At 37.6% G+C, this 27708-nt stretch overlaps 1 protein-coding gene across 1 annotated transcript in view; it reads right to left on the bottom strand.

Moving 5' to 3' along the window:
* The window catches only part of RAB8B (RAB8B, member RAS oncogene family), a 56314-nt gene continuing 28606 nt past the window's right edge, over positions 1-27708 (bottom strand). The window contains exons 2-8 of the mRNA XM_036903083.2: positions 17355-17415; positions 14062-14122; positions 9241-9318; positions 8195-8284; positions 6923-6988; positions 4797-4847; positions 1-4281 (exon numbers count right to left, since the gene is read on the bottom strand). Coding sequence (XP_036758978.1) covers positions 4189-4281; positions 4797-4847; positions 6923-6988; positions 8195-8284; positions 9241-9318; positions 14062-14122; positions 17355-17415 — 500 coding nt within the window. The 3' untranslated portion in view covers positions 1-4188. The remainder of the gene's footprint in view (positions 4282-4796; positions 4848-6922; positions 6989-8194; positions 8285-9240; positions 9319-14061; positions 14123-17354; positions 17416-27708) is intronic.

Genomic DNA, 27708 nt, shown 5'->3' with positions numbered 1-27708 from the left:
TATTTTCATTACGTAGTTTTTATTTTAGATGAACATTATTGTAAAAAAAGTTCACTTGGAATAAAATCCTTTTTTTAAAAAAAACCCCACAGCATCATCAGTATCAGTACACAGTTAATGAATTGGCTTAAACAAGATTAACCACATAACAGGTCCATTTTATCTGCAGGAGCTTTTCACATTAAGCTGTTGGAGCAAAAATAAAATTGCGGAAACATACATAGTAGGATAACTCTATGGAAAAACTAGGTATTTCCCATTAGGGACATTATTTTAGTCAAATATATGGTATTTTGCATTAAAGGAACTGCAGCATCAGCTACAGACAAATAAAATAAAACCCATCTGTAAGGCCATAGGAATGAACTGTAATAATTCACATTTTAAAAAAAGGTAGAAAGTGAAACAAGAAGTTCTATTAGTTCTTGGCAATAAGAAATGCAATTGCATATGGCACAAGCATTCCAAAAATTGAAGTAAAATTTGAAAATATCCCTAAAATAATTGCTAATTATCATTTCTGTAAATTTCATCAAGATTTTTTTCATAAGTGAACATGACATCCATTAATTTTATTAGTCTAAAAGAAAGACTGCTTCTACTATAAAATTGTGCTAGCATTTGAAATTTTATTAGTATATCCTGTCCCTCTAGGTCTCTCTAGGACAAGGAATTTCATTTTTAGACATTCTTTTTCCCCCTGTCTTTGGATATAATAAGAAGGAAAAAGGAATGTTTTTTCTGTTAAAAGAAAAATTCTAAGAAGCCCAATAGCAGAAATGAGGGCTTAAAATCTGAGATAAGTAAACCAACATAATGAAATGCTGTTTTCATATTTAAGCTTAGAAGCTCATCTTTAAAGATTAAGAATTAAATTTATTTTAAATAATCTAAATCATGAACTAGAAAAGAAAGTCTGCTTAAATGTATCACTTACTGTCCACAGGAAAAAACTTTATAAGCCTTAATACAGATTCTCAGCATTCAGAACCTGTTAAATGGAGTTATAGTCCCTTATTTAGGAATTTCTGCAAACATTTATCTATATTGCACAGCTAAATTTATTAATAATGGAGATAGGGAGATAATACTTTTTTTAAGCTATTAGATATGACATGTATGTTCGATTCTAAACTAAACTACCTCCTACTTTTCCCAATGATGCCTTTAGTTCAAAACAAAACATACAATCTAAATTGTACTGGATGCATAAAGGCTGGCTCACTGTTTTTCTACCAGGTATTAGAATACTAGTTAGCTAGATGAGGTATAATTAAAAAATAGTCCTTCAAAGTAAAGAGCATATAGTTTTCCGAAAATTGATAACAAAGACTGCACAAAATGTTTGTGTAAATAGTAATAAACCCTGCAGCATCTCCTAACTGATGCCCAGGTGGATTATTTTCCCATAATCTGTCTGAAATAAAGTATAGCTAAAATAAATTCCCAGTGAAACATTTTACGTCAACTGTTTTACATGCTACTTAGTTACAGCACATTTTCACTGTCTGATACCCTCAGACTCTATTTGAAAGGGTCTAGTCCAATCATTGTCAAAAATTACCACACTGATAATAAAGTGCAGCCACTGAACCACTAATACTGCTGCAAAGATCTTCATGTACCTTATCCATAAGACAACAAAAAATGTTCACACAAAACTAGATTTCTTCAGTTTCAGCAGGGAACAGACAATTATCTGCCACTAAATTCATCTACAAATAGAAAAAATAATGCACTATATGTACATTGTTAAGCAAAGTGAGCTATTTATTGGGTCATTTTACCATGCAGAAAGTGAATTTCCTATGGTCTTAGCTCAAATTATATACAATTTAGCAAAGCTAAATGTAAGAAAATAGCAAGGACAATTTATTTCTATATAACAGAGCATATACCCCCAATTTGCTGCTACTTCAAAGAACACTTTTGGACTCATCTAACTTTTACAGGCTCTTTCAAAGGGAAGTTCATGGAGACTAGTTATTAACCCATATAAGACAAAAGAAGAGAGAAGGAAAAAAACAAAAGCAAAGCACTGGTTTTTTTAAAAGCTAACCACAGAATACGTCAGTTTTGGTTTGTAGACAACCCCTGAGATATAAACCAAAGTGTTAAGACACCAAATAGTCAGAGGTAAATTACTAAGAGAATTACATTCATACATGGTGTCATAGCACTTGTCTTTTAGAAAGTACTTTGTTACCATCCAGAAAACTTAACTGCTATGATCTTTTTAAGAAAATTAGTACAAAATGTTTCTAAGAAAGTATTTTTTCTTTCCAGAAATGTACCTAATTTTAAGATGGCAGACATACAATCAACTTTCAATCAAGGAACTACTAGTTATACTGGAACACCAACAGGTACTTTTAAGCCGACAGGTAAGTGCAGAAAGAAAAAAAAAATCAAGGAGGCTGCAATCTATCAACAGTAAGTTTAGTGTATGCATAAAAAATAGTTCTGGTGTATTTCTTACCACTGAATTGTGTGTACGTTTTCAAATGGGCAGTAAAAGTTGAGTGGTCCAAGCCTTGGATACATCTTAATTTGAAGCAGAATTCTCTGTGCTAACAAGCAATCCCTTTCCACTTTCATCTCCCATTCTTAACTATCAAGCCCAATGGGAACCTTTGTGAAACAAAACAGGCCTAACAGGGACTATAATTATTAACAGAATTTACTTCCCTAACTACCTCTTTATTTCTCCCTTCTGTGTGTTGATACGGAAGGCTAGAATAATAGCAATGACTTCATGATTTGAATTTGGCACACAAGTTAACATTACATACCTTTTTTTTTCTTATGTGACAGTTACATCTACAAAAGGTATCCCAGGACCAGCGTTTGGTGAGAAAGGCAGAGAAGCTTGTGGTTGGCTTTGGCCCAAACGACTGGACCAAGTTCCATAAGAACAAACTTGAACAGATGGAACTGGGTTCTACACATTCAAGAATGGCTGTTTTAAAATTGAAACCTTGCTCATATTTTCTCTAATGAAAAGGCAAGACTTTTCCTAGAGGCTGCACAAGGTCTAATTATTTTTATTTTTTAAAAAGTCCCAATAAAAACAGAACAAAAATAATTATTTTCACCATTACCATATCAAGTTAATCTTCTTTCCCTATTGGTAAGAGTTTGGGGAACTAAAATCTAAATCGAACTCGTTAACTCTTACAGACAGATTGTGGCAGGAATTGGGTATTACAACTAAACCAGCAAGCAAAGGAGTGAACCTAAGAAAAAAAATATTACACGTGCTGATGTGACAGAATGACAAATAGACGCTGAAAGAAAACCCTAAAAGGCACATCTCCCTGCCTGTGTAAAATTTCAGCTCAAGAAGTCAAGTCAGAAACAGACAACAATGTTATGTTTTAGATAACTGAGTAATTACAACTAGTAATCAAACATAAGAATAGCACATACCACCTCTAGAAAAGGTGAGATTAAGGTGACTTCCAAATGCAGTTTCTATAGATTAGGCAGAGGTAATCAATTGAAAAAGTGATTTATTCAACTACCCAGACTCTGTGGCAAAAAGTTCAGAAATGAAGCAATCTCTAAAAAACCTGAAGAAATAAATTGTGGTCTCTGCTGAACAGATGGGCATTTTTATGAATTTTTAAGATAAATTTTATCAGAATTTAATGTTTCTTATTTATAAAATCACAAATCAGAGTCTTTAAATGAATGCTATTGATGCAGTAATATTTGGCCAAATGAGCCAGGCCAAATGTCCTTTAATTTTAGTGTATCAACCTCCGCGTTAAATATTCTACCCTTTTTTAAACATCTGCAAATGCCCAAATTTGTCTAGAACTTAATGAGACAAAAGCATGTAAATACGAGTCTAAGATTGTGCTATTAACAGGGAAAGGCTAGCATTGACGTGCAAAGTGAAAAAGAAAGATAGCAGCTTCTGCAACAGGCAATAAAACAAAGAAAAAACAAGTTAGGTCCTGCATGAGTCTCCACTTCATTGCTTCCATGTTTGAAAAAAGGAGCCTGCTATCTTGCTAGGCCATGAGGCTGGAACCCACTTGGCATTCAGTGTTGAGAAGTCTGGGTTCAGTGGTGCTCTCAGCAGCAGCCGGGCGCTGTGACTCTGAGGCTGGGGGAACCTGTGCTTTCAGAGAAGCAGAAAAGGGTCCTCTAAGTGTGCTGCAGTCTCTCAGAAAGAGTTCATCAAAGGAGTGAACAACGGAAGAAACTGGTCTTCTTTGATCTGTTTTCTGTAATTTTCACTGGCCCACCTGCCCCCGATGAGTTGCTGTCATTCTAAAAAAACAAAAAAAAATACAAAGGAAATGAAAGTTTCATGATTTGACCCCAATTACCTAAAAAATAAAAAATTAAAATATCAAACCAGACCATAAATGTGCATTCAGTAGAGTATTTTACTAGAAAGGGAACTAACTTAAGCTTCAATATTGTCTGTTTCTTTGGAAATGGTGGATTAAAATGAGAAAAATGTGTTTAGGATAGCACCTTTGCGTATTAATAATTAATACTAGATAGAAAGTGCCTATTTCCAGTTCAAAGAAATTACAGCTGGTGGAGTGTAAAGTTTCAAGGGTAATGGTAGAAACAATGTTAAGATACTGGTATAGGCAATCCTGTTAGAGCTAAGAAGAGTTAGTAAAATAAGGTATACAATTACATTCAGGACTTAGGCTAAAACAAACTTTCAAGGTTGTCCTAATGATTCATCAATGAGATCATTTCAAATTTAAGCAACATAAATAAGAAAGTTTTTAAAATAGCATAACAAAAATTAAAATTGTGATACAAACCATTTTTCTGTTGAGTTTTGTCATTATATCTCGTGCAAGTATAAAAAATGCCTGAAGATAAACCAAAAATTTCATTATTATATTTTTTAAAGTATAGGATTTGTTCAATATTTCATTATGAAATATAAATACATTAAAGTTTTTAACTGAGAAAAAACATAATTGTAATCACAGTATACGCACGAATATTGTGTCTTACAGTTATGTTTTCCAAGGTTATTAAATTGTCATTCACTCATTCATTCACCAAATATTTTCTGCACATACTGGCACAAGCTCCTAATTGTTGATTACAGACAGCTTCCTTAGTACACGAGAGGGGCAGAGGCGCTATCCAAGCCACACCTGCGGAGTGGCTCCCAGAGCAGGCACGGTGCCTGGTCTAGATGAATGAATAATTATGTATTATTCTGTAACTCTAAAACCTATTGCTTTCACTCGTATACCTGAGAATATATAATCTTCCCTGTCTTAACACTCTAAAATCCTCACAGTTTCCACAGCTCAGCCAAATTCCCCACCGTAGAAGTCAGTTCGAATAGAAGCAGGACCAATCTGATTAACCTCAGTGACATTTTATACCAAGTGTCTCTTGACCCAAACCAAATATTTTTCAAACCTATCATCCCTACTTTGATTCTGTAGAGCCAAGACTCTAAAAGCTCTCTGGTTTTCTCCATGCTAAACTCACTGTTATGTCAGTCTCTTTGTTCCCAACCATTCCTGATAACTCAAAAATGTTCAGCAAAATAATTATTTCCAATCAAGTCAAGCAGAAACAATATGGTTACTAGTATCACTCATTGTCAGTGTCTCACCATCACACTGGTCATCTATGAGTCTAAAAAGCATCTAAATAAGCCCATCCTAGGTTTGGTGACGCTAACTACAACAAGTTAAAACTCTGAGAAAATTGCTAACTTCTGTAGAATACCTGGCCAGAAAAAGCAGCTCGGGTGATTCCCAGCTCTTTAGTTCCACAACTCAATGCTCTCTCTAAGCCATAGGTGTGGTCAGGTACTGCAGGTACTAACAGGAGACCAAAGCCTGCTCCATTAAGCCAGGTACAGAGTTCATTCCGTGGAAACAATCCTATGTGGGCTATCTCAGCGAACTTTCTCCTGTCTAAACCATTAATGCTGACTTTAAGATGCTCCCTTCTTTCTGATGGAAGGAAATGCTTTTATGGCAAGCAGAAGGAAGCATTTTTCTGCTTATCTATGTGTAAATAAATCAGCTGAGGCTTCCTGTTTCCTAATACCAATTAGCCCGCCTGAAAAAATGAGTGGTAGTTATTTAAAACAAAGAAAAACTTCTGATTGGTGTCTACTGGTTAGTCATTTAAGTCTCAATTTTTAGCCATGATGTTATGGTGAACAGTGAATATCCTAAGAAATCAAAATCTTTAGGAAACTATCAGTATTACTGTGAATTACATGTATTAACACATATAACATGTTTTATTTTTATGATCAGTTTAAAAAATATTTTTAAAAAGGAAAATATTTTCAACAATTCTGCCCTTGGTAAAGAAAATCTATTCTTAAAAGACTTTAGATGATTTGGTTTTTTTAAGAGCTACCTTACTGAAAATTTATTAAAACTACTCTTTGATTAAAACACTTATTTCTACTAACTGCCGCTGCATTACAATGTAACATGCTTACTCTAATTCAAACATGTACACTAAGACAATCTGTTTCATGAGCTAACAGTTTAATTCTTTTGAGAGAGTATAAACATGAAAGTAATTAAGGCTCTCCTGCTACAGGCGACTATAGGATGGCATGAAAGATGATAAATGAGCAGAGGACACTGCTTGGGCAGCCAGTGCAGGATTTCCAGCCTCCCAAACAAGGGCAAACTGATCTTAAACTGAACTTCTACCTTCTGTTCAGTGAATCTTAAAGGAGCAGCTTAATATATCCCATAGGGAGGTTGGGCGCTAGAAATTCAACAACCAAGGTCCAATTAAAAGTCAAAAGCACTAAAGTCACGAAATGGAGGTGGAGCTCACAAGGCATTCACTAAGTGAGAAAATAGCAAGGCCTTGAGTGGTGCCTGAAAATAGGCAACTAAGCAAAATGTTAGCACAAAACAAAAGTCACCAAACATTTCTTTTTTACCTCTTCTACATTGGTACTCGATTTCGCACTTGTCTCCAAGAATTTAATCCCATAGTCAATCGCTAACTGAAAGGCAAACAGAAACATCTGAATTCAGTGCAATTAAATATACAAAGGATTTCTGTTTTTTAGGTTTTTCCAAGTCCCAAAGTTAGAGTATCTAGTTCAGAACTCCTGTAGTTCTCAAACTTTTCTTCTATTGTGTTTAAAATTTAGATATCTAGTTTAATTATCCTAAATGGAAGTGGTAAAATGGCACCACTTCCATTCAAAACACAATTTAAGTACTTCTCTTTTTTTCCACTCTCTTCTAGTTCTCTAATATACTTACAAGCAAAACTATGAGAGAGACACACCTACCATTAATTTGGGATTAATTTACTCCTTTTATTTGCTCCCAAAGTATAATTCTCCAAGTTACTATATGGACTTTTCATTTTTTAAAAAACAAATTGATCACAATAGACTAAAAGCTTAAAATACTAAGTTCTACTCATTGCTTTGGTTTCTAATGATGTGACAAATTGTGAACTCTTCCATATTTCCATCTACTCCCAAATAGTTCCTAGTTCATTTATAACACTAAGATTAAGTGAATGTCTTCATGAGGAAAAGGTTTGCAGTTAGATTGAAGAAAAAATAAAATACATTTCACATGCATCACTAGAAAAAGACCATAGCCAAATTCCAAGACTTAAAAATTGAAGGGTTTAAGCCAATTTGAAAATGTCATACAAGTTAATATGTACATATAAAAAACACTTCTGCTTTGCAGGACACAAAATAGAGAATTGCCTATAAATGACATCCATAGCTTGATGAGTCACAAGGTTTTATCCGTAATGACCTAAATCTAATGTGCAGTAAAACAGTCTAAGAAAAAAGAATGAACTGGAAAATGATTATTGTTGAAACTTCATCTATCCTATCACTTTTTTTCAAAGAGAATAAATTAGTTTAATTTCAAAACTGGGTGTTCACACAGATATGGAAGAAATACCCTGCACTCTAAGCTGCAGGAATCTGAAAAAGGACCAAATTGTATCTCCCAGAAAACAGCAAATTCTTCAGGAATGAGTCATGACTACACAGAATATAGAGCTAGAGTTGGATTACTAATTCATACCATTCAAGTATGGATCACATCTCTTTGTTTTTTAAAGGATTAAAATATAGCTATTTTTTAGACTTAAGTCAATAATTAAATAATACTAAGAAAATAAATGTTTAATGTAAGTAGATTCCAGTTTTTGGGCATTCAGTTCAAGTTACCTTCTCTCCTCTTTCTTTTGACACTTGTCTTTTGTCATTCATATCACATTTGTTACCCAGGATCATTCTTTCAACATCTGAAGAGGCATGCTGCAGGGAGAAAATAGTATGTTATAAAAACAGCCTGAGAAAAACAGTTATTCAACAGACAAATCCTAACCTGTCAGAAACATATCCGTGAATTTAGTAATTTAGTAAAAACAATCTTCACTCAACTCAAGGCCTGACACAGAGGAAAATCTAAAAGATGAGAGGAAGGGAAAAGCTACAGCATAAGAGCCTGGGCAAACTTTTTTCCCAAAGGCAGCGGTCTTCTCACGTCTCTTTTTTTGTACATGAACAAACAGAAATACAATTTATGGGTATCTAACAACAAAGCTTCCAAATATCAGTTTGGATCAAAGGAGAAAAAAAAATTGGGACTGAGTGAGCCAGTGGGGAAGGTATTCTGGAATGTGAACTACATAAAAAGTAAATTAATATAAGTTAATACAAATGTGTACAGAATTGTTTCAGAGTCATATTTCTTTCTGAAATGTCAAAGACATTTAAAAAATCTTAGTATCATCTTGGGATTAAACCCAATTTCAAATATCTAAGATGGAGAAAATGTCAGAAGGGCAAAATGATAAGTTACTGGAATAAAGATGTAGTTTTGCTAGTCAAACAGCACAGTGGAACAGACAGAACCTGGGAGTCAGAAGTTTTAATTCTGGCTCTCCTTTTTAAAGGCTTTCTGATCATAGGCAAGTCTTTCTGGCCTCAGTTTTCTCATATGTAAAATGGAGACTTGGCTTAAATTATTTTCAAGATCTGGGTCAAGTTTAAAATTCTGTGAAACTGCTCCTCTGTCCACATCCCCCAGTGCAGCAGAGTAGCCTGATGGCAGCACCGGCGCTCTCACGGGCCATGGTGCTCCTCAGAGTGAGAGGGCCTGGCCTGCCCTGCCCCTGCAGCCCAGCTGCCTCTTCTGAAGACAGAAAGAGCCCTTTGTATGCACCCAGCAGGACTCTTCTCTGGTGTCATCATTGTCTTTCCATACATACCTCTTCAATGTTTCTTATCCAATTTTTAATATTGTCAAAGGACTTTTCATTTGTGATGTCATAGACCAGCATAATTCCCTACAAGAGAAAAAAAGATCTTTAATACTATATATATTCAAAGTTATAGAGTATGATGCCAATGTACTCCTCTCCTCCAGAAACCTTGTGTATGTCTTTTCTCTTTTGTCTTTATAAAAGGGATTCATAATAAAATTTTAAAGTACAGAGATGCAAAGATAAATTCTTCTATTGCCTCCTCAAGTAAATAAATACTCTGTTAACATTTTCACTGTTGAACTTTAATGAATTAGTGATTATGGTAAAGGTGATACACTTTTTCTACATAAGAATTGCACCAAGTGGAGCTAAAGGACTGTTTAAGTTAAAACAGAGATAACACTGAGAGCAAGAAGTGATCACTTCTGTTGTGCACTTGTTTATTCCAAGTAGAAATTGTCTTGCTTCTTTACTCTTATACTAAGACTGTAAGCATAATGCTTAAAAATTATTTCTTCTATGTGGGTTGATCAAAATGTCACTATCTGTCTCAGTATATTACAGACACTTAAAAATATATGCACTTGTTATACAAGCTTAATGAAAGGCATTGTCATATTTTTAAAGATCCCATGTCTGATATTTCTAAAGGGTTTACCTTCTGAATATATCAAGTGAAACTGTATGCTAATTATTCCAAAATCTTTATCACCAGACTACATTTCTGTATTAAGTGAGAGGTCCAACCATTGTCCATCCATTCAACAAATATTTAGTGAGCACCTACTATGTACCTGGTACCAAATTAAGTGCTACCAGCAGTGAACAAGAAAGACAAGGCCCCTTCCTCTCATGGATGGCTAGTAAAGAAAACAATGAACCAATAATTATACAATTAATGATAATCTTGACACTTGCTATGAAGAAACATTGGGAGCCATGAGTACAAATGCTAATCTAATCTGATTGAGGAGCTGGGTGGTTGGGAAGTATTCCTTAAGAAAATGACATTAAAGCCAAGGCCTAAAGACTGAGTAGACTTGAAATGGACAAAGGGGTTGAGGCTGGGGTGAAGAGAAGCCCACGGTGCCTGGCGTATAGCAGAAACATGGTATCTTGCTGACCAGAAGGCCAGAACCCACTGGATTTTGTGATGGAGTCAGTTTGGCGAAAGTGCATAGAAACACTGGGAGAAGGGCACATGAGGCTGCAGAGGCAGACGGGGGTCAGATGTACCTTTGAGACCACTGACTGGACATTGGCTCTCAGATGTCCCCTCTGGTCACCAAAAACTCTAAGTAAAACACAAGGTTGTTTTCATCCCCTCCAAATCTTCTCTTTCTCCTTGTACTCAGGTTTTGTTAAAGGGCAATACAACCACACCAGCCAGCTCAAGCAGACGCCTAGGAGTAACCTCCTCCACAGCCGGTCAGTCCCTAAGTCCTGTAGGCCCCGCAACTGCAGTATTTCTAGATTCTGAGCCCTGCACCCACCACACACACATTGCCTTATTCATATTCTCATCAATTAGCCTGTACCGGGATTACTGTCATAGCCTTTATTGGTCTCCTACTTTCATTTTTAGCTTCCTCTAATTTACTCTCTATAAGGGCACCAGTTACCACTTCATGCTTAAAATCCCATAGCACCTCTCCATTGTACTCATAATTATAGGTTAAAATTCCTTAGCATGGTAGACAAAGTCCTTCAGGTCTAACTTTCAACTTTGTAAATAAATATAAAATAGAAATACAAATCACAAAACACATGGACAAAAGAATCTAGGAAATGTTAACAAAATATTAACAGAGCTATCCCTCAGGGCAGTGAGATTTTGGATGATTTCTTAAAATTTTCAGTTTCCTATACTACATGTAACTTTTTGACAACCATACAAATGCATATTATTGTTTAAATGAAAAAAAAATTCTCCTCTATCCTCCCTCCCCTCAGCCTCAAATGCAAATGTTTCACTTTGGCTACACTGTAAAGTAGATTTCACAAATGTGTCAGTGTAAATAAGTCTTTAAAAATTAGAGTTGAGAGTCATACACCTAAACTGTAAATTTTATGTTAGGTATATTTTACCACAATTTAAAAAATAATTCAAAATGGAATCTGAATAATTCCTGATTCAAAGAATTTAGCTGCCTACAATAAAAAAGTTAATGAAATAACTACCAATAGCTCTACTATCCTTTGAGCCTTATGGGCGATCTTGGTCTTCCTGTCTTATGTCTGTCAAGTGGCCCTCTGGGTGGTTAGCACAGGAAGTGTGAACATGACACAGCGTCTAAAGTCACGGGCTCTGGAGCCAGAGACTCAAGCCTGGGCTCCACCATGTACTACCACCTGGGAGACCCTGGAGATGTTATTGAATCCCGCTCAGTCTCCATTTCCTCATTTGTAAAATGAGGACAGCACATCTTCCACACTGGGCACTTTTCAGGATCTACTGAGATATTATTTGTAAACTACTTAACCTAGAACCCAGGACACAGCTTGGACTAAAAAATTGGCAGCTATCAATGAATATCTTTGGTTTCAATAGTGGAAACCCTTCATCTATTTCCTATGTTTGTAAACTAACTGATGTCGTGAAATTGGAAATACAAACTCAAGTATTCCAGTTAAAACTTCATATATATCTGGTATATCCCTATAACAGAGGCTTCCTTAGCATTCGTAAGATAGCCTTGGTCTATGAGAAATGTTGATAATGCAATGATATAGTCCTTTTTTCCCCCAAAGCCCAATGTCCATCTGGCTTACTTCTGCACCTATGTATATTGCTGAAGAGTTTGAAATCAACCAAAGGACTCTGGAGTGGCAGACTGCAGTACAGTGCTTCTCAGCATGCCGCGCACCTGAACCTACACACTACACCTGCCAGAACCACCACGTGCTGAAATGAGAACACGACGGCTCCGTGTCCCACTGGAACACATGACCTGCAAGACCCAAGACTCAAGTAAGAGCAGGGTTTTCTGAAATTTATCTAAGGTTGTATCTAGGTCTGAAATTTTTCCACTGCTTCACCCCTTCAGCAAGTATTTATGAAATACCTACTATGTGTCAAGCATGGCATTACAGCAGAACAAGGGAGACAAAAATCCCTCCATCAAAAAGGAAAAGACAATACTACCTTAGAATACCAACAATTTCTAATTATTTGAAGTAATGTAAAGAGAGACTTGCCAAGTAGATGAATGAAAAAGACAGACAATCCTCAAATCTAAATTAAATAACACATTTCAATAACCTCTTTCCTCATAACATGAACTAGAGCCAGACATCCAAGGGAAACATCTGCTCTACATCTTACATGTTCCTGCCCTCTCTAGTGAAAACAAGCATGCAAGTGGAATCAATCCATCATTCCTAGAAAACAGAAAAACAGTCAATAGAAAGACTTGTGTTTGTAAGATGCCCTAGTCAAAATTACCTGTAAACTATTCAAAATCATTCCTGTTAAGATATTCTTATTTATCCCTAAAATCCTTCCTGGGAGAAACAAACAACAAAGGAACTTCTTTCTGGCACACAAAGTAAGCCCCTCTCTCTGATTCTAATCTAAGCAAAACAGAATAGCTGACAACCACCTTTCTTAAAATAATGACCTGTCACAATTTTTCAAGTATTATAGGGTAGAACATGGAGAACCATAAGCATACAAAACACATAGTGGTATATAGCGCCAAGGTGATCTAGCTTTAGAAAGGAACCCCTAATCTTTTGGTGGGGATGTTACCAGTACTCAAATAAGGGAGGGTGAGTGGCCGTGGAGGAGGGAGGGAGGGCAGCATGGTAATAAAGGGATCTAGGGATCATGATCACATCATCCGGGAGACAAGGGGACAGCTATCACCTACGGTTCTGGCACCCTGGCTCCACTCCCAGAAGCACAACAGTCTTTTAAGCAACGAGCCTGGTATGATGGCAGCTGATACCCCACAATCTACTACGTTGGGCTTCATGATCTCAACAGCTCAACCTTCTAAGACTCAGTGAGCACACTGGGTTTCATCATCATTCAAAGCTCCAACTTGTGTTTTGGCTTAAGCCTAAAAGCCAGAGATTAAGCCCTGGTCTGGGCCGAACATTCTAGGCATGTCTCAGTACAGCTCTGCTTCTAGGCTGCCTTCTTGACCACTGTACTCCCAGCACACACACAGGATTTGCCCTGAGCCAACAAGCAATAAAATGGCTTGTATAGATGAAGCATCTCAGGATGGAAAACAGCCAAGTGATGAGCTTATGATAACGAGGATAAGGCTAGGAGGTAGCAAAGATGGACTTGGTAGCCAAGACTGACCAGAGTCTAAGCCTCAAAGAGTCACAGATGATTCAGCTACTTCCTGGCCAGCTGGCAGAACGCTGGTCGAGGAGGCTGTGGAGAGATCAGCCATTAGGAGCGGATGTTGGGGGCCTGGTGAGAGAAGGGATGATGGTGGCAGGGCTGAATGATGAGAGGGTGCAAGCAATGCACACTTAGTCCCAGAGCTTGTGGTTTGCTGAGATTTGACAAAGGTATTAATACAAAGGAAAGATCACAAAAATATGCACAATCACTCAAGATGGGTGGAGGAGTTCTAGAACATCTACAAGCTAATTATCTGATTGATATTATGAAGACCAGTGGCAGGGTATATATATGGTTACTAAACAAAGAACATAAAAAAACCTTTAAATGTTTTGTTTCCACATCAAAAAACCTGTTTTCCCCATTCTACTTGATGCTACCTTGAGTTCTATAAACTTGATAAATGAATATTCATGTTTTACTTTCACCTGAACAGTTACAAAACCCTAAAACACACTCACCATGGCTCCTCTGTAGTATGCTGTTGTGATGGTTCGAAATCTTTCCTGACCCGCTGTGTCCCTAAAATTTGAAACAAGAGAGAGAGTGGTTTTTAAAGTCATCACCAGCATCACTGAGGAGAGGCTCTAAGCTGTAGGAGATATAATTTCGGTCTGCTCACAAATGCAGTGGTTTCAGAGGAAAGGAGAACAAGACACAAAGGGAGCCTGTTGTGTGTCTGTGAGCTGGAGGCGGTGGTGGCCATGGGAGCCTGTCAAGAGCTCACAATGACTTGGGTGGAAAACCTGGACCTTGATGATAAAAGCAGCAACAGGACAATGCATGGCCCTGCTAGGAACCAGCACATTATGTTAGTCAAAATAGGTGGGAGAGAATAGAGAATAGTTCTAAATTCTTGGACTCCTAGAGGGTTATAAACCTTCTTTCTAAACGCCTAATGATTAATGCATTTTGCTTTCTTGACTGAAAGTCTGATTACTGTTCAAAGCAAGAAATTGGGCTGGACTTACTACTGTGTAAATTCTGCTCAGCAGAGCATACTAAAATGGATCTCCTCAAGAACTCTTTCAGCTACGGAGCCTGTGATTAAATGGGAACCTGGAGCCAACACATAATGATTGGCAATGTTTCCAAAGACTTTAAAATACATCAACTTTCATATATTCTTGCTTTTTAGCCAGTATCACACCATTAAAACACATTCTGGAAAATATAAAAGTTTCTACAATTAGAAACTTCTGTTTTACTTATTTTAGTAAAAAACCCCTATAAACAAAGTTAAATTTCCTTGACACCTGGAAAAAATCAATATTCCTAAATTTGCCACTTACCACCAGAATTAACTCACTCCCTGTGGTACTAAGAAAGACAAACTAAACTATACAATTTAATTGCAGGGGAGAAAGAGGCACTTATGGAAATATGTTAGAAATCTAATGCATTCCAGGCCCAAGCAGATATACACACACATATGTATATATATACACTTGCATCTGTAAAATTAAAAAAAAATGTAAATATAGTATGTATAACATACAGTACGTATATACTACATAATTTGTATAATATAAATTTATGTACTCTATATATATATAAATAAAAATCCATAAATACCTTAACTTTTATGAATACCACATAAAATATTTTCACATGGTGCTCACATGATACCCACACCAAAGCCGATGGTAGTATTACCATCATCCTGACTCTGCAGAAGAGGAAACAGGCTTGGGTGGGCTGTGGTCCCAGCTCTGCCACTAAAAAGCATCCCAGTTCTCAGCTGTTTAGTTCAGGGCCAGGCCTCACACACCAGTCATCTTATCCTGCCATTCTCTCCCTAATCAGGATTAGATACACAGGGCACCTCATTTGCTACATGGCAAAAAATCCACTGGGAAATCGAAGCCAAGCACCTTTGAACAGACTAACCATATTTTGATTCTAACATACTACTTTATTTAGAACCAGTTCTGTGGCGAGGATGGAAGAAAAAATGCACCATACTGAATGTAGGTCATAAAGACTGAATGGAGAGACTTGTGTTACTCAGAGTATTGATAAATAGTTCCATAATAAATAGTACCAAGTTCCACGTAACTGATCACCTACAGCCTCCTAGAAACACTCATTATCGCTATAACAAAGACTATACAGCACAGAGTCAGAAATTCTCTTTGCTTTTCCCTTAAACAAATTTCTTACATCTTTAAACAATTTGGCTTCTTACAAAACACCGAAAGATAAAAAAGGGCAGCCTGCAGTAACCTTCACAATGTTCCCAATGCATTATTCCGGGAACCACTATACTAGGCTAATATATGAAGCTGACATGATGTTCCAGGAGATTTGGGTAATAGTCCCAGCTTTATCACTAACCCAGACATATGCCGTCAGGTGCACTTAACCCACTTTTCATCCTAGTTTCCTCCTCTGTAAAAGAAGGGCTGGTGGATTTCAGTGTTCCAGCTCTATCCTGGCTCTGAGATTTAAAGCAGAAACACAGCCTAGGAAAAACGTGATATACATATTACTTTACTGTTCTGCCCTGCTTTCATCTTAGTCAATGCTGCACTAAATTTCTAAGCTTTGTCTACTACTGTCATCACACATCATCAGTAAACTCCAGTAAACATCATCAAAAATCTTCCTCAAGTATTCAAATCTACATGGCTCCATGGAAAGCTCTGGAATGAAAGAAATTAAACCAGCTTATAGGAGGTTAAAAAAAAAAACGAAGAAGAGTTTCTGAGTTCAAGCCAAAAGTTTTCAACCTGGCAATCTGGCAGAAGCATATTTATTCCCTGTAGTCTGACAAATTCTTTAGGAATTCACCAGCCACAGTTAGGTGATCATAAGGGGATCTTTGCCTTGCATATTGCAACCAGAGACCTAAGGGACATGACTTTTTCTCCCTTATTTGCCAGTCAAGTGTTCCTCATGTTTTCATTTAAAGAGAAGAAATATGCAAATAAATTATAAAACGTCAGATCTGAGGGGGAACTCAGATGTAATCAGTCTAACCAATCAATTTTCAAATGAGGAAAAATAGGCCCTAGAAGGGAAGCAACTGGCTCCAAGTCCTCAGTGCAGAGGCAGTCATGGCCAGAACCTAGGTCTGCACTTCCTGTTTGGGTTTCCTGTCACTTGACTACTCGGCCTTATCTGATTTCGTAGCTGCAACAACTACACTAACAGAGTAATAGACAGTTGACCCTTGAACAACATGGGTTTAAACTACACCGGTCCACTTATACGTGGATTTTTTACTGGAACATTTTTTGGAGATTTGTGACAATCTGAAAAGAAAACATTTTCTTTTCTCTAGCTTGCTTTATTGTTAAGAATACAGTACATAACATACAAAATATGTGTTTACTGACTGTTTATGTTCTCAGTCAGGCTTCCAGTCAACAGCAGACTATTAGTTAAGTTTTGGGGGAATCAAAGTTATACACAGATTTTCAACTGCATGTGGGTAGGTGCCCCTAAGCCCCCCACTGTTCAAGGTCAACTGTACATTCTAGAATTTGGTTTCCTCCTATAAGATTAGCATTTTGGAAGAATGAGTTCTCAGATCCTTCTGGCTTTAAGAGATAGTGACATCATTCCTTACCTTTCCGCTCTTGGTTGGAGGTACCTTTGAATACTTACTCTTTCCCCACTTGGTTCTGATAAGGAAAAGATGTTTTAGCTATCACAGAATACCTCTAACTTATCACAATTTACATTTAGATCCCCACTTTTAACTCCTGATTAAGGAAGAAACTGTGCATATACGTATCTTTTTACTTACCATATCTGAAGCTTAATTTTCTTTCCATCTAGTTCTATCGTTCTGATTTTAAAATCAATTCCTGCCAGAAAAAGAAACAAACACATGCTAAATTTCTTCAAATAGGATCCAAGTCTTATTAGGAAAGGGACAAAGATTTCTATTGAAAAACAGCTCTCCAACGCACTGGAAAATGTGAACACAGAGAGGGTGTGAATGGTATGTTTCCTCTGAATACAGGCTGAAGAAAGGAATGCTAATTACTTTGCAAAGAATTCCCACACATGTTAAATGCAACGTATTATGTGCCTCATTATTTTGACACAAATAAATCACATCCCTCAAAGGTACATAACTGAGATGGACTGAGAACATGACATATTTTCTTCCTGAAATACAATATTAACAATGCTTCCCACTCCTCATGACCCATCCTTCCCTAAAGAAGGCCATGAGACCCCTTTACAATGTCTTCTTCCAGCACCTCCCATTCTTTCTTTAGGATCTGCAACTGGCTAAGAAGAAAATACACGCATATTTGAGGGCAGGGACAGGAAAGCCTGCATATTTATTTTATATAGTTAATAAGTATTCTATATACATTTTAATAAGTGTTCCCTGCATCTTACTGGCAGGAGCTGAAACAAGCTAGAATGGTTTTTAGCCCTGCTGCACTTTAGAATTATCTGGGGAACCATAAAAAAATACTCATGACAAGGCTTGCTTCCCTTCCCAAATTCTGAGATTCTGCCTCAGTTGGTCAAGGGTGGGATTCGTGCAATAGTAATTTTAAAAGCTCTGCAGGTGATTCTAACCTGTAAGAAGCACTCAACTAGGCATGACAGATAGTATGTGAGTCATTTGGCACCCTGCCCTCACCTATTTCCCCCCACTACGGTAGCTCAAAACTTCCTCAGCAATTTCAACTACAAAGAACCACACAGTCCTTGACGAGTACCAGCATGCTTTATCATTTGTCAGGAATGAGCTGCTACTCCTTCTGAAGGCGCTACACCAGTGAAAACAACTCAGCTGCAATTTGCTGAATCCTCATCTGTCGACTCAGTTTTGTTTTAGTGTTCTCTATTCTTTTGCTTTCTATACAGAACCCCTTAAAAGTGGTTTCCAAAACAAGAAAATATGTCAATTATGTATCCTTTACATTGACTTTAACTGCAGTTGTTTTGGGGGAGAAAAGCCTTCAGCAACTGTTACTACAACGTTTGTAAATATAAACACCGAGAGCACCCAGAGCGGCTGCTTGGCAGCTCCAGCTTTATATAAACCCACATGCATAAACCACATGCGTTTCCCCTTCCCCGTTTTCTTTGCATGGCACCTTTCCCCCAGGGAACCTTATTAAGTACTCTTATGAATCTTAAAACAAACAATCCCACCCAAGCTCATCTTTCCCCTCATTAATAACCCATATATTGTTCACAAATACAATCTGGCTGCCTGTATCCCGGCGTATCTGGCTCACATCTCCCCCCTTAGGTACCTCGGGATTGCAGGGTCTGTAATGGGGCAGCAGAATTTGCCAGCACAGCATGAATATTACTGTTACCATCACAGAGAATTTACTGTTGCCATCAGTCATTTGAGCCTTAAAATACATTGATTTTCATTGTGATTTATCTTTTTATAGACCTCCAAGTCCAGTGTAACAAAGGTCCTCTAGGGACCCTCTTCTCCCCTTTATCTCCTTTTGGTCTCAGCACTCAACACCTACTTGGCACTCACTCAGTGTTTCTTGACACTAACATTTTTGAAGCATCTGTGTAACTTTCCAAATTCATAGAAATAGCAAGTAGAATGGTGGTTACCAGGGGGTAGAGGGAAGGGGAGAGCTAAGTTTTCCCAGATGAAAAAGTTCTGGAGGCCTGTACTTACCGCTACTGAACTATAGTTAAAAATGGCTGAGATGGTAAATTTCATGCTATGTGTTTCCTACCACAATAAAAAAGAAAAAAAATCCTGACTTTCAAAATGCCTACAGTATGTCTGGAAAATAACTTTCTCAATTGGAAGGTGAATGTCCAACATTCCATCATTTACTAGTTTGCTCATATTTAAGTAAGAGGTGATGTATATCAAAATGCCTGCTCAAATGAGTACTTTCCTTACTCTGGCTTATTAAGATGGTAACTCCTGTTCTTTGGAGGTTGTTTTTGCCTGCAGCTGGGAGTCATGGCAACTTTTCCACCTTCATTCAACAAAACCATTCTGAGGCTCCCTGAAAGTCTCACTTACTCTCCGTTCATTTAAAACATTTTAGGAAACTTCCTACTGACCTAGCCTTTTGTTCTTTGTGTTTGTTAGAAGGATTGCCTTTCTGTTATTTGAGGAGGTTCTACCATTATCTGTGATACTTAACCATCTTTTCACTATTCAGAGGTTTTCAATGTTTATAGGAGTTGTGAACTGTGGTCTTTAGCTTTCGTTTATGCTGCTGTCAGGAGCCGACCGATAGTCAATTGCTGTATACAGAGCACAGTCAAATCAGCCCAACTTGAATTTCACTAAAAATATTGGTTATACTATTATTGAAAAGCACTGGACCTGGAAGTACAAAGACCTAGATTGCAGATTGGGTTTTGTCATTAACAACTTTTTAGAGGTTGTTTAACTGCTCTGAATCTCTATACCTCATCCATAAAAAAGGTTGAGAGGACCTAATTAGATAAATTAGTTAATGTGTTTTCATGTGCTTTGGGAACACTGACATTCCATACATATGTAAGCTTTACACACTCAGATTCTATTATCCAACAGCTCCTGTCACTTCATGCATGGATTGTGCTAATAGCTTCCCAGGACGCTATACCATTGTCTCTCTAGTCTAAATTCTCCTGCATTCCACTGCAAGAATAACTTTGAACAATCCCTATGGTAATGCCGCCTCGCTATTTAAGAAGCCAGTGGATCTAACTTCTTGTGCCTGGCAGTACTGCTCTTCACACCGGATGTACCGTTCTCCTGGCACTGCAACTCTCAGGGCCTCTCTTCAACTTTGACCTTCTGTTTCTCCCAAGGGGCCCCACACCTCCTCCTCCCCTCTGCATGTACACAGCCACAGCATGGCAGCCTTTGAGGGCGCCACTGCACACATGCTGTCCTCTCCCTCCTTCCCGCCTCGGCTCTGAATTCCTCTCAAATCAAGCAAGGGTTCCATTCTCTTTCTCGGTTAGGTTGCACACAGAAACATGTAGATAGTAGACAGTAACTAAACGGTTAAATACTCTTATGTAATTAAATAAAGGTTAAATGCTACCAAGTGTGAGAGATAAGAAAACCTCGGAGGTTCAAAGTTTTCCAGTATACTGCACTAACAATAGTCAGGATGCTGAGAAATCTTATTCAAGAAAGAAAATGAAGATATTTACATTACAGTTAGTTTGACAACAGTATCAGTAGAACAGATAGTAGATTGAGATCACTTTAATATTTAAAGAAAAGATAACTTCCTGAGACTACTCCAGGATTAAAGGAATAACAAGTCATAAAATACTAATATATCAATTAGGATGCTTTCTGCTGCAAATAACAAATTCCAAATGAAACTAGCTTAAGGTAATTTGTTGACTCATAAAACAAGTCCAGCAGTGAGCTGGGGTTCAGAGATGTTTCAGTTCCGGCTCATTTCTCTGCACCTCCGCTGGCTGTGCCCTCCTGGGACTATCAATTTCATCCCCTGACTGATAACAGTCTCTGACCGCAACAGCAATACCGAGCAGAAAAGATATCATCTTCCTGTGTGCCTCTATCTTAAAGTGAGGAAATGTTTCCCCAAAGCCTCCAGTGACCCAGCGACCTTTCCTTCATGTCTCATTTCTGGATTTATAACCATGGGAAGAAATGTCATGTTCTAGGGGCTAACGCTGAGTTCCTGAACCAATCACGGCCAAGGCAGTTACCAAGACTGGATTAATCAAGGCCTATCTCTGGAGCTGGGCCACTCCCTAGACCCAAAAGACTGCAAAACATAGAGAGGATGGAAAGGCAACTGAATCAATCATAACATTCATTAGGATAACAATCAAATCTACCAATTAGTAAAATTTTATATTCATAGCTATATGAATGAACAAATTGTGATTTGTCAACAGCTCTCCCCATTATTCTGACATGACTGTTGTTATATTTAGTGATAACTACAGTATTTCTCTTAAGATAATTTTATCTAGTGCTCAGCCACAAACAGAAAACATGAAGGAAAACAATGTGTAACCCACATAGCTGCCATGGCATCTCTGTGCTAAACTGTGATCTTCACTGCCTGGAGAGTCCCTGAGACCTGGCTGTGCTCCAGCTCTAGATGATTAGAAACTGCAAAAAAGGAGGGGGTCACTGTATCAACAGCAACAAAAACCACAGCTCAACCTGGCAGCAAGGGAACTTTTTGGTTTAAAAGGTTAACACAATCTTAAAAACATAGCTTCTACAGGGCATTATGTTAAGGATAAAAAAGCCTTCCATATTGCAACAGCTTTTCAGAAAACATCATTTTCTGGCAGAACATAATACAGTAACTCAAGTTCAAAATGACGACCCTGAGTCATCCCAACTCATGAGCAATCCATGAGCCCTGCCAGGCTGTATCCAGCCCACCCAGCTGGCAACACAGCCCAGCATCTACATTCAGAAGACAAAACTGCAATGTTGCGTCCATGTTTGCTCGAATGGATATGCCCCAACATTAATTTTTTAATGGCTTTAAAGCAGTGCCAGTTTTCTCATTAATATTTATATCTAGTCAATAAAATAGGAAATCTAAATTGTAAGAAAACATTCCCGACTCAAAGACATTTTCATTTTGAACTTAAGTACACACACACGCACACCTTTTTTTTTCCTGAATTGATTCTCATGCTGAACAGCTGCTTATAACTGACACATACTATACACTATAAGGCAGCAAGGTAGCAAGAACAAAAGGAATCAGAGTTCTAGACTTGGAAATACCTTAGAGACGGTTTAGTCCAGTTCTCTTTTTAGGCCAAAGAAAACTGAGGCCTGGGGAGATGCAACAAACTTACCCAGATTCACAAAGATCAATGCAAAAAGGGGTTAAAGTCAAGTGTTGGCATTTAGAGATTGGGCCTTCTCCTAGAGATGTGCACAAGAATGTCCTCGTCTCCCTGTGTGGGGGCAGGGGGTGGGGGAACTGCTCTTTAAGGGTCACTGCAAAACACTAGCAACAACGGATATGTCCACCAGTAGAAGCAGAACACGTTATCAATGGGGCTACTTGGGGGCAGTGAATAAGAGCCATGTGTATCAACATAAGTGAACCTAAAAACATCATGTAAAGTGCAAAAACAGCAACTGCAGGAATTTACACAAACCATTTCTGCAAAATTTCAAAAATACCAAAAGCCATAGTATGTATCATTTCTATATACATCCATGTGTGATGAAAGTATAAAAGCATGCCTGAGAATGATTATCAGCAAATCTGGGATAGCTGTTAACTTCTGGAGAGAAATCAGGGGGGGTAGGGGGGGTGGAAGGCATTAGGGAGGGGCTCATAGGAACTTCAACTCCATTTATAATTTATTATTGTTAAAATTGAGTGGTGGCAGCCATAAGAAGAAAACAAGTCCTACCATTTGCAACAACATGGATGGAGCTAGAGGGTATTATGCTCAGTGAAATAAGCCAAGCGGAGAAAGACAAGTATCAAATGATTTCACTCATCTGTGGAGTATAAGAACAAAGCAAAAACTGAAGGAACAAAACAGCAGAAGATTCACAGAACCCAAGAATGGACTAACAGTTACCAAAGGGAAAGGGACTGGGGAGGATGGGTGGGAAGGGAGGGAGAAGGGGGAAAATAGGGCATTATGATTAGTACACATAATGTAGCAGGGGGTGGGGGTGACACAGGAAAGGCAGTATATACAGAGAAGACAAGTAATGACTCTATAGCATCTTACTACGCTGATGGACAGTGACTGTAATGGGGTATGTGGGGGAGACTTGATAATAGGGGGAGTCTAGTAACCATAATGTTCGAGTAATTGTACATTAATGATATAAAAAAAAAACTGAGTGGTGGTACATGGATGCAGAAGTGTTTTGTATTAAGTATACTGTTGTATGCCTGAAATTGTTCATAATTTTAAAAAAACAGTAGTTACCTGGCAAATGACAGATGGAGGCACTCATTAATGATAGCAGAAAAATCAAAGCAAATTGAGAGATGAAAGGTACCTTAGAAGATTTATTCCAGGGGGGAAAAGCAGGCACTATCTGTTCCTCTCCTTGTTCAATATACAGAGGGCCTGTGAGCCCTTGGTGACCAGGTAGGGAGTGACAGCAGCAAAAGTGGATCAAGTTCAGAAAGTAAGGGGTTTGGGGTAGCAAAGAGTGCTGGCCATTCAGATTTCACGCAGGGGTTCAGGGACATTGCTTTCCCTGCCTGGAGGACAAGGAGCTTCCATCTGGGCCAAGGAGAATCAAAGGCGTTCTGATTTTCCATTCCAGGGGGAGAAGGAAGAGGACAGCCCCCTCTCGCTCAGGCTGGGGGAGGAGGGCTCTGCCCTGCACCTCTCTGAGAAGGTAAAGTCGTATCGAGGACTCTGCACTGTCCAGGGTGACGCACGGGAACAAGAGCTGGCAGAGACCTGGCATTGAGGCTCCAAGGAGAGATGCGGGGTAAGCACTGCGTCTCAGATCTTTCTCAGGTGTGGCTGGAGACAGCTGGCGTGAGGCCTTGGCCAGCAGCAGAAAGGGAAGGAAACTTTGAACTTGGCCTAAGCACAGTTAACAGGCCTGTAACAGGGAAAAAGAGCTTGGAATGAGCAGTACCAGGTCACCTGTCATTCTATAAATTCAATATAATTTAACATGAAGAGGGAAGAGATTGACAAAATTATTTTAGCTTAAAGTCAAATCAGTCAGCCAACAGATATTAATAACATAACCTTTTTTGTTTCAAGAGAATAGGAAGGTTGCCCTGGGTTTATGCACAGGTGAACAGATACCATTGCTGGAGTGCAGGAAAGAACAGCAAGATCTTTTCCTGGCCTTCAGAACTAACTCAGGACCACCAGTTGACCTGACCTTCAGCATAGCGGAGACGTGATGCATTTTTGCCCTGTGGGAGCTGTAGCTTAAAACACACAGAGCTTTCTCTTCTATCTCAGAACTATCTTGTGTTACTTGGGGAAGTTGGCTGCCTGACCCAGGAAAATCAGGAGTAGAGAAACAGCAGGGTCTTTCAGCTGTTTGAGGTTTTCCACACCTGGTTCTCACTGGAGTTCTTTTGAAGTCCAGCTTGGCTGCAGTCAAGAGAGCTATGAAAATAAAAATTCTGATTTCTGGGACATTTAGCCTTTCAAGGAATGATAGCAATGCCGGAATCTAATGCTGGTTTACTTATTAATGGTGCTGTACAATCAACAGAGAAAAAAACATGGGCTATTTATCCCCTTTGACCCACTTTAAGAAGCAGAAATTTAACACTGCACTTATACAATTAAAAAGAAAAAAAAGTACCCTTGTTTGAGAAGTACATTTGGAAACATCTGTGATCCCAGGCTATCTGAACAGGGGTTATGTGGTTTGTCTATTTACATTTCAGAGATATTCCAGGAATAGAAAAAAAAGTTTCCCAAGTATTGAAATCCACTTTAAAGAAATGCTACATTCACTTCCTTATTCAAGATTGTTATTAATGATGAAGATAGAGTGTAGATGGATACTGCCATTTTGAACCTTTGACACCACATTTTGCTTATGCTTTTTTGGTGGACTTTTAAACATGGAGATTAATGAAATTTTATGGTCACTGACTTTAGGATAATTAGTTAAAATCTCTAATTAGAAGAACATTACTGAAGTGGGAAAAAAATATGAGTCATGGATTGAAGTTAAAAAAACTTTTTTTCCAAAAGAAAGAAAGAACTTGGAGAAAACATGTAAAATAGGAATAAAGTTAAGAACAATACTTAGGCTGAAAGCTAGGAATTCAAGGTATTGTTCTTTTGTACATACACATTTTATAGGCTCATAAAAGCATATTTTCACCAACTACCAATTTTGCTGCATATATTTAGAAACATTTAATGTTTTATTTGATTCAAGTTTATAATCTGTTTTCTTGTTTGAAAATTAGAAAATCTAAAGTTGAGGAGGAAAAACATTAAAATTAAGCTTAGCAGACATTTTAACAACAGTTTGAAATGATCACTAGCAGCCAAATGTTAAGTTTTGTTAAATCCAACAACAGGAAAAGGAAGATTTTTTTTAACATGGACTAACAAGTGGTCTGTGAATATAATTTGCCCTTAAAAAGGACATATGATACTCTAAAAAGAAGCTAGACTAGAACTTTTCAGGTTTTTTTGGTTCTTCTCTGTGAATGGCAAGTGGTGAATTAAACCTGTTTATGGTGTAATTCAACAGTGACACATATTACCACTTCCTGCTATAAAGAGTTGCACATCTTATGCACTATTTTAGAATTTTCTACTTGTTGAATTCAATTCAATTCTTGGCATTCTGGTTAAGAGACTGTACTATATCTATAAAATCTAATCATACCAACAAAAGATAAACTCCTAACTAGTTTTACACATTAGTAAGGATTTACTAATTTCTCTTTGAGTCATAAACATGTGTGATGGATACAAACAGTGCAGTAATGTCTATATTTGAGTCTCAGGGCTTTATAGATTAAAACATAGAGATCTACCTAACTTTCAAAATATCTTTGGAAACTAAAAGGGCAAACAACAAATCACTATACGCCAAGTTATGTTGAATCACAAATAAAGGTATTTAACGTTAGAACTACCGAAATATCAAGGGAAAAGCAGAAATAGTGAAGTGTGCTAACACAGCTAGGACAACTCAGATAAAGTATGCAGAGACACCTAGGAAGGATTGAGAATTTTAAATCTGATTGAGGAGCCAGCAGAGATTATCCAGCATTTAGCTTACTGTTTGAGAACGCCCAAATGAATGCATGACAAGTCTCTCTTGCAAATCTTGCACTTTCAAAAGGAAATGTGTTTTAAGTGTTACTCAATTAGGAATAGCAATGTGCTTGAAGTTGTCAAAATGTGGATTTTTAGAGGTTTTCCATGAACAGATGTTTTACTGTCAATAAAATCTCTTTTTATAAAGAGCCTAATTTAAGAACTAAACTTCCTTGAACAATAAAAATTCAGAAAGTCTCTGAGATTTCCATCCCTTCCTTCATTAGTGATTCATGACCTTCTGAAGAACGGAACTGCTCTCAAATGAAACCACTTAAATCTCCTCTACGCCATCCACTGTTTCTGAGAAAGTGTACCTTTGTAACCGGCAAACCCCTCCACTATGAGTCACTATCCCTTTTGTAAACCTGGAATTTCCTTCTTTGTTATTTTGACAACTCAGGGGTCAGGTCTATTTCATTTTAAGGGTGAAGAAATACTATGATTATTCAAAAGACGAAAATAAAAAAGCAAATCTCAGATTTTACACACTATTGCTATGGGAAAACTATACTGCCAAAAATCACTGGAAAAAATTACAACTACATTCCAATGATGCTGCACCAAAAATGCAGTGAAACTGGTCCTTTAGATCTTTCCAAGTATTCACCATGTATCATATTTTCCATTCATTTGGAGGCAAATGAAATTTAAAGAAAAAAAAAATGAAGTAATATAACTAAGTAACATATTACATGGTGCAACTAAAAACCAATTATTTTTCCTCTTTGAGAATGAATGAGTTCTTAAAAGAGGAAAAACAAAAAAGACTGTTACTGATGTAACTAGTCTGCAAGTAAGGGCTGAAATAAATTTCAACTACAGTTTTATTATTTTCCAAGAGAAGTTCCAAATCATTTAAGAAGTGTAACATTTAGTAGTTTTCCTCACCCAGTTAATACAAATCAACTTTTTTTATGGGAGGCATGGGGTAGGGTCTGTACCAAATTACTGGCGGCTTAAAAGCAGAATCATCTAAAGTAATACTATCCTTCCTGCAATACTCACCTCACCACTTCTCATCTTTTTCTCCCACTGTCTTTTTTCCAGATAAAAGGAAAGTGATCAGTTTACAAAAATAAGCAAAGATAACTGCAAACTCAGTGCTTTGCTTTGAGTCTTTTCTTGATCAAAACCAACACCAATGGCACAAAAGTATAGTAAAGTTAAGCAGCACTTAAAGCTCACTGCAGCCAGGGTGACAGATGGATAATTATAATAAGCTACTGCTAATGAGTAGGGTTAAAACAAACAGATGGAGTATATACACGTAAAAGGGTGGAATAAAAATGGTGCAAACAGAATATAGCTTTTCCTAACCAAAAATGGAAAACTTCTACCAATGAGTTTATCAAACTGATTTGTAAAAACACTCCCCTATAATACAA

This window comes from Manis pentadactyla, chromosome 11 (assembly GCF_030020395.1).
Source record: "Manis pentadactyla isolate mManPen7 chromosome 11, mManPen7.hap1, whole genome shotgun sequence".
NCBI classification, from domain to species: Eukaryota; Metazoa; Chordata; class Mammalia; order Pholidota; family Manidae; genus Manis; species Manis pentadactyla.
Note: the sequence above shows the minus strand (reverse complement) of the source record. Positions and strands in the feature narration are given on the sequence as shown.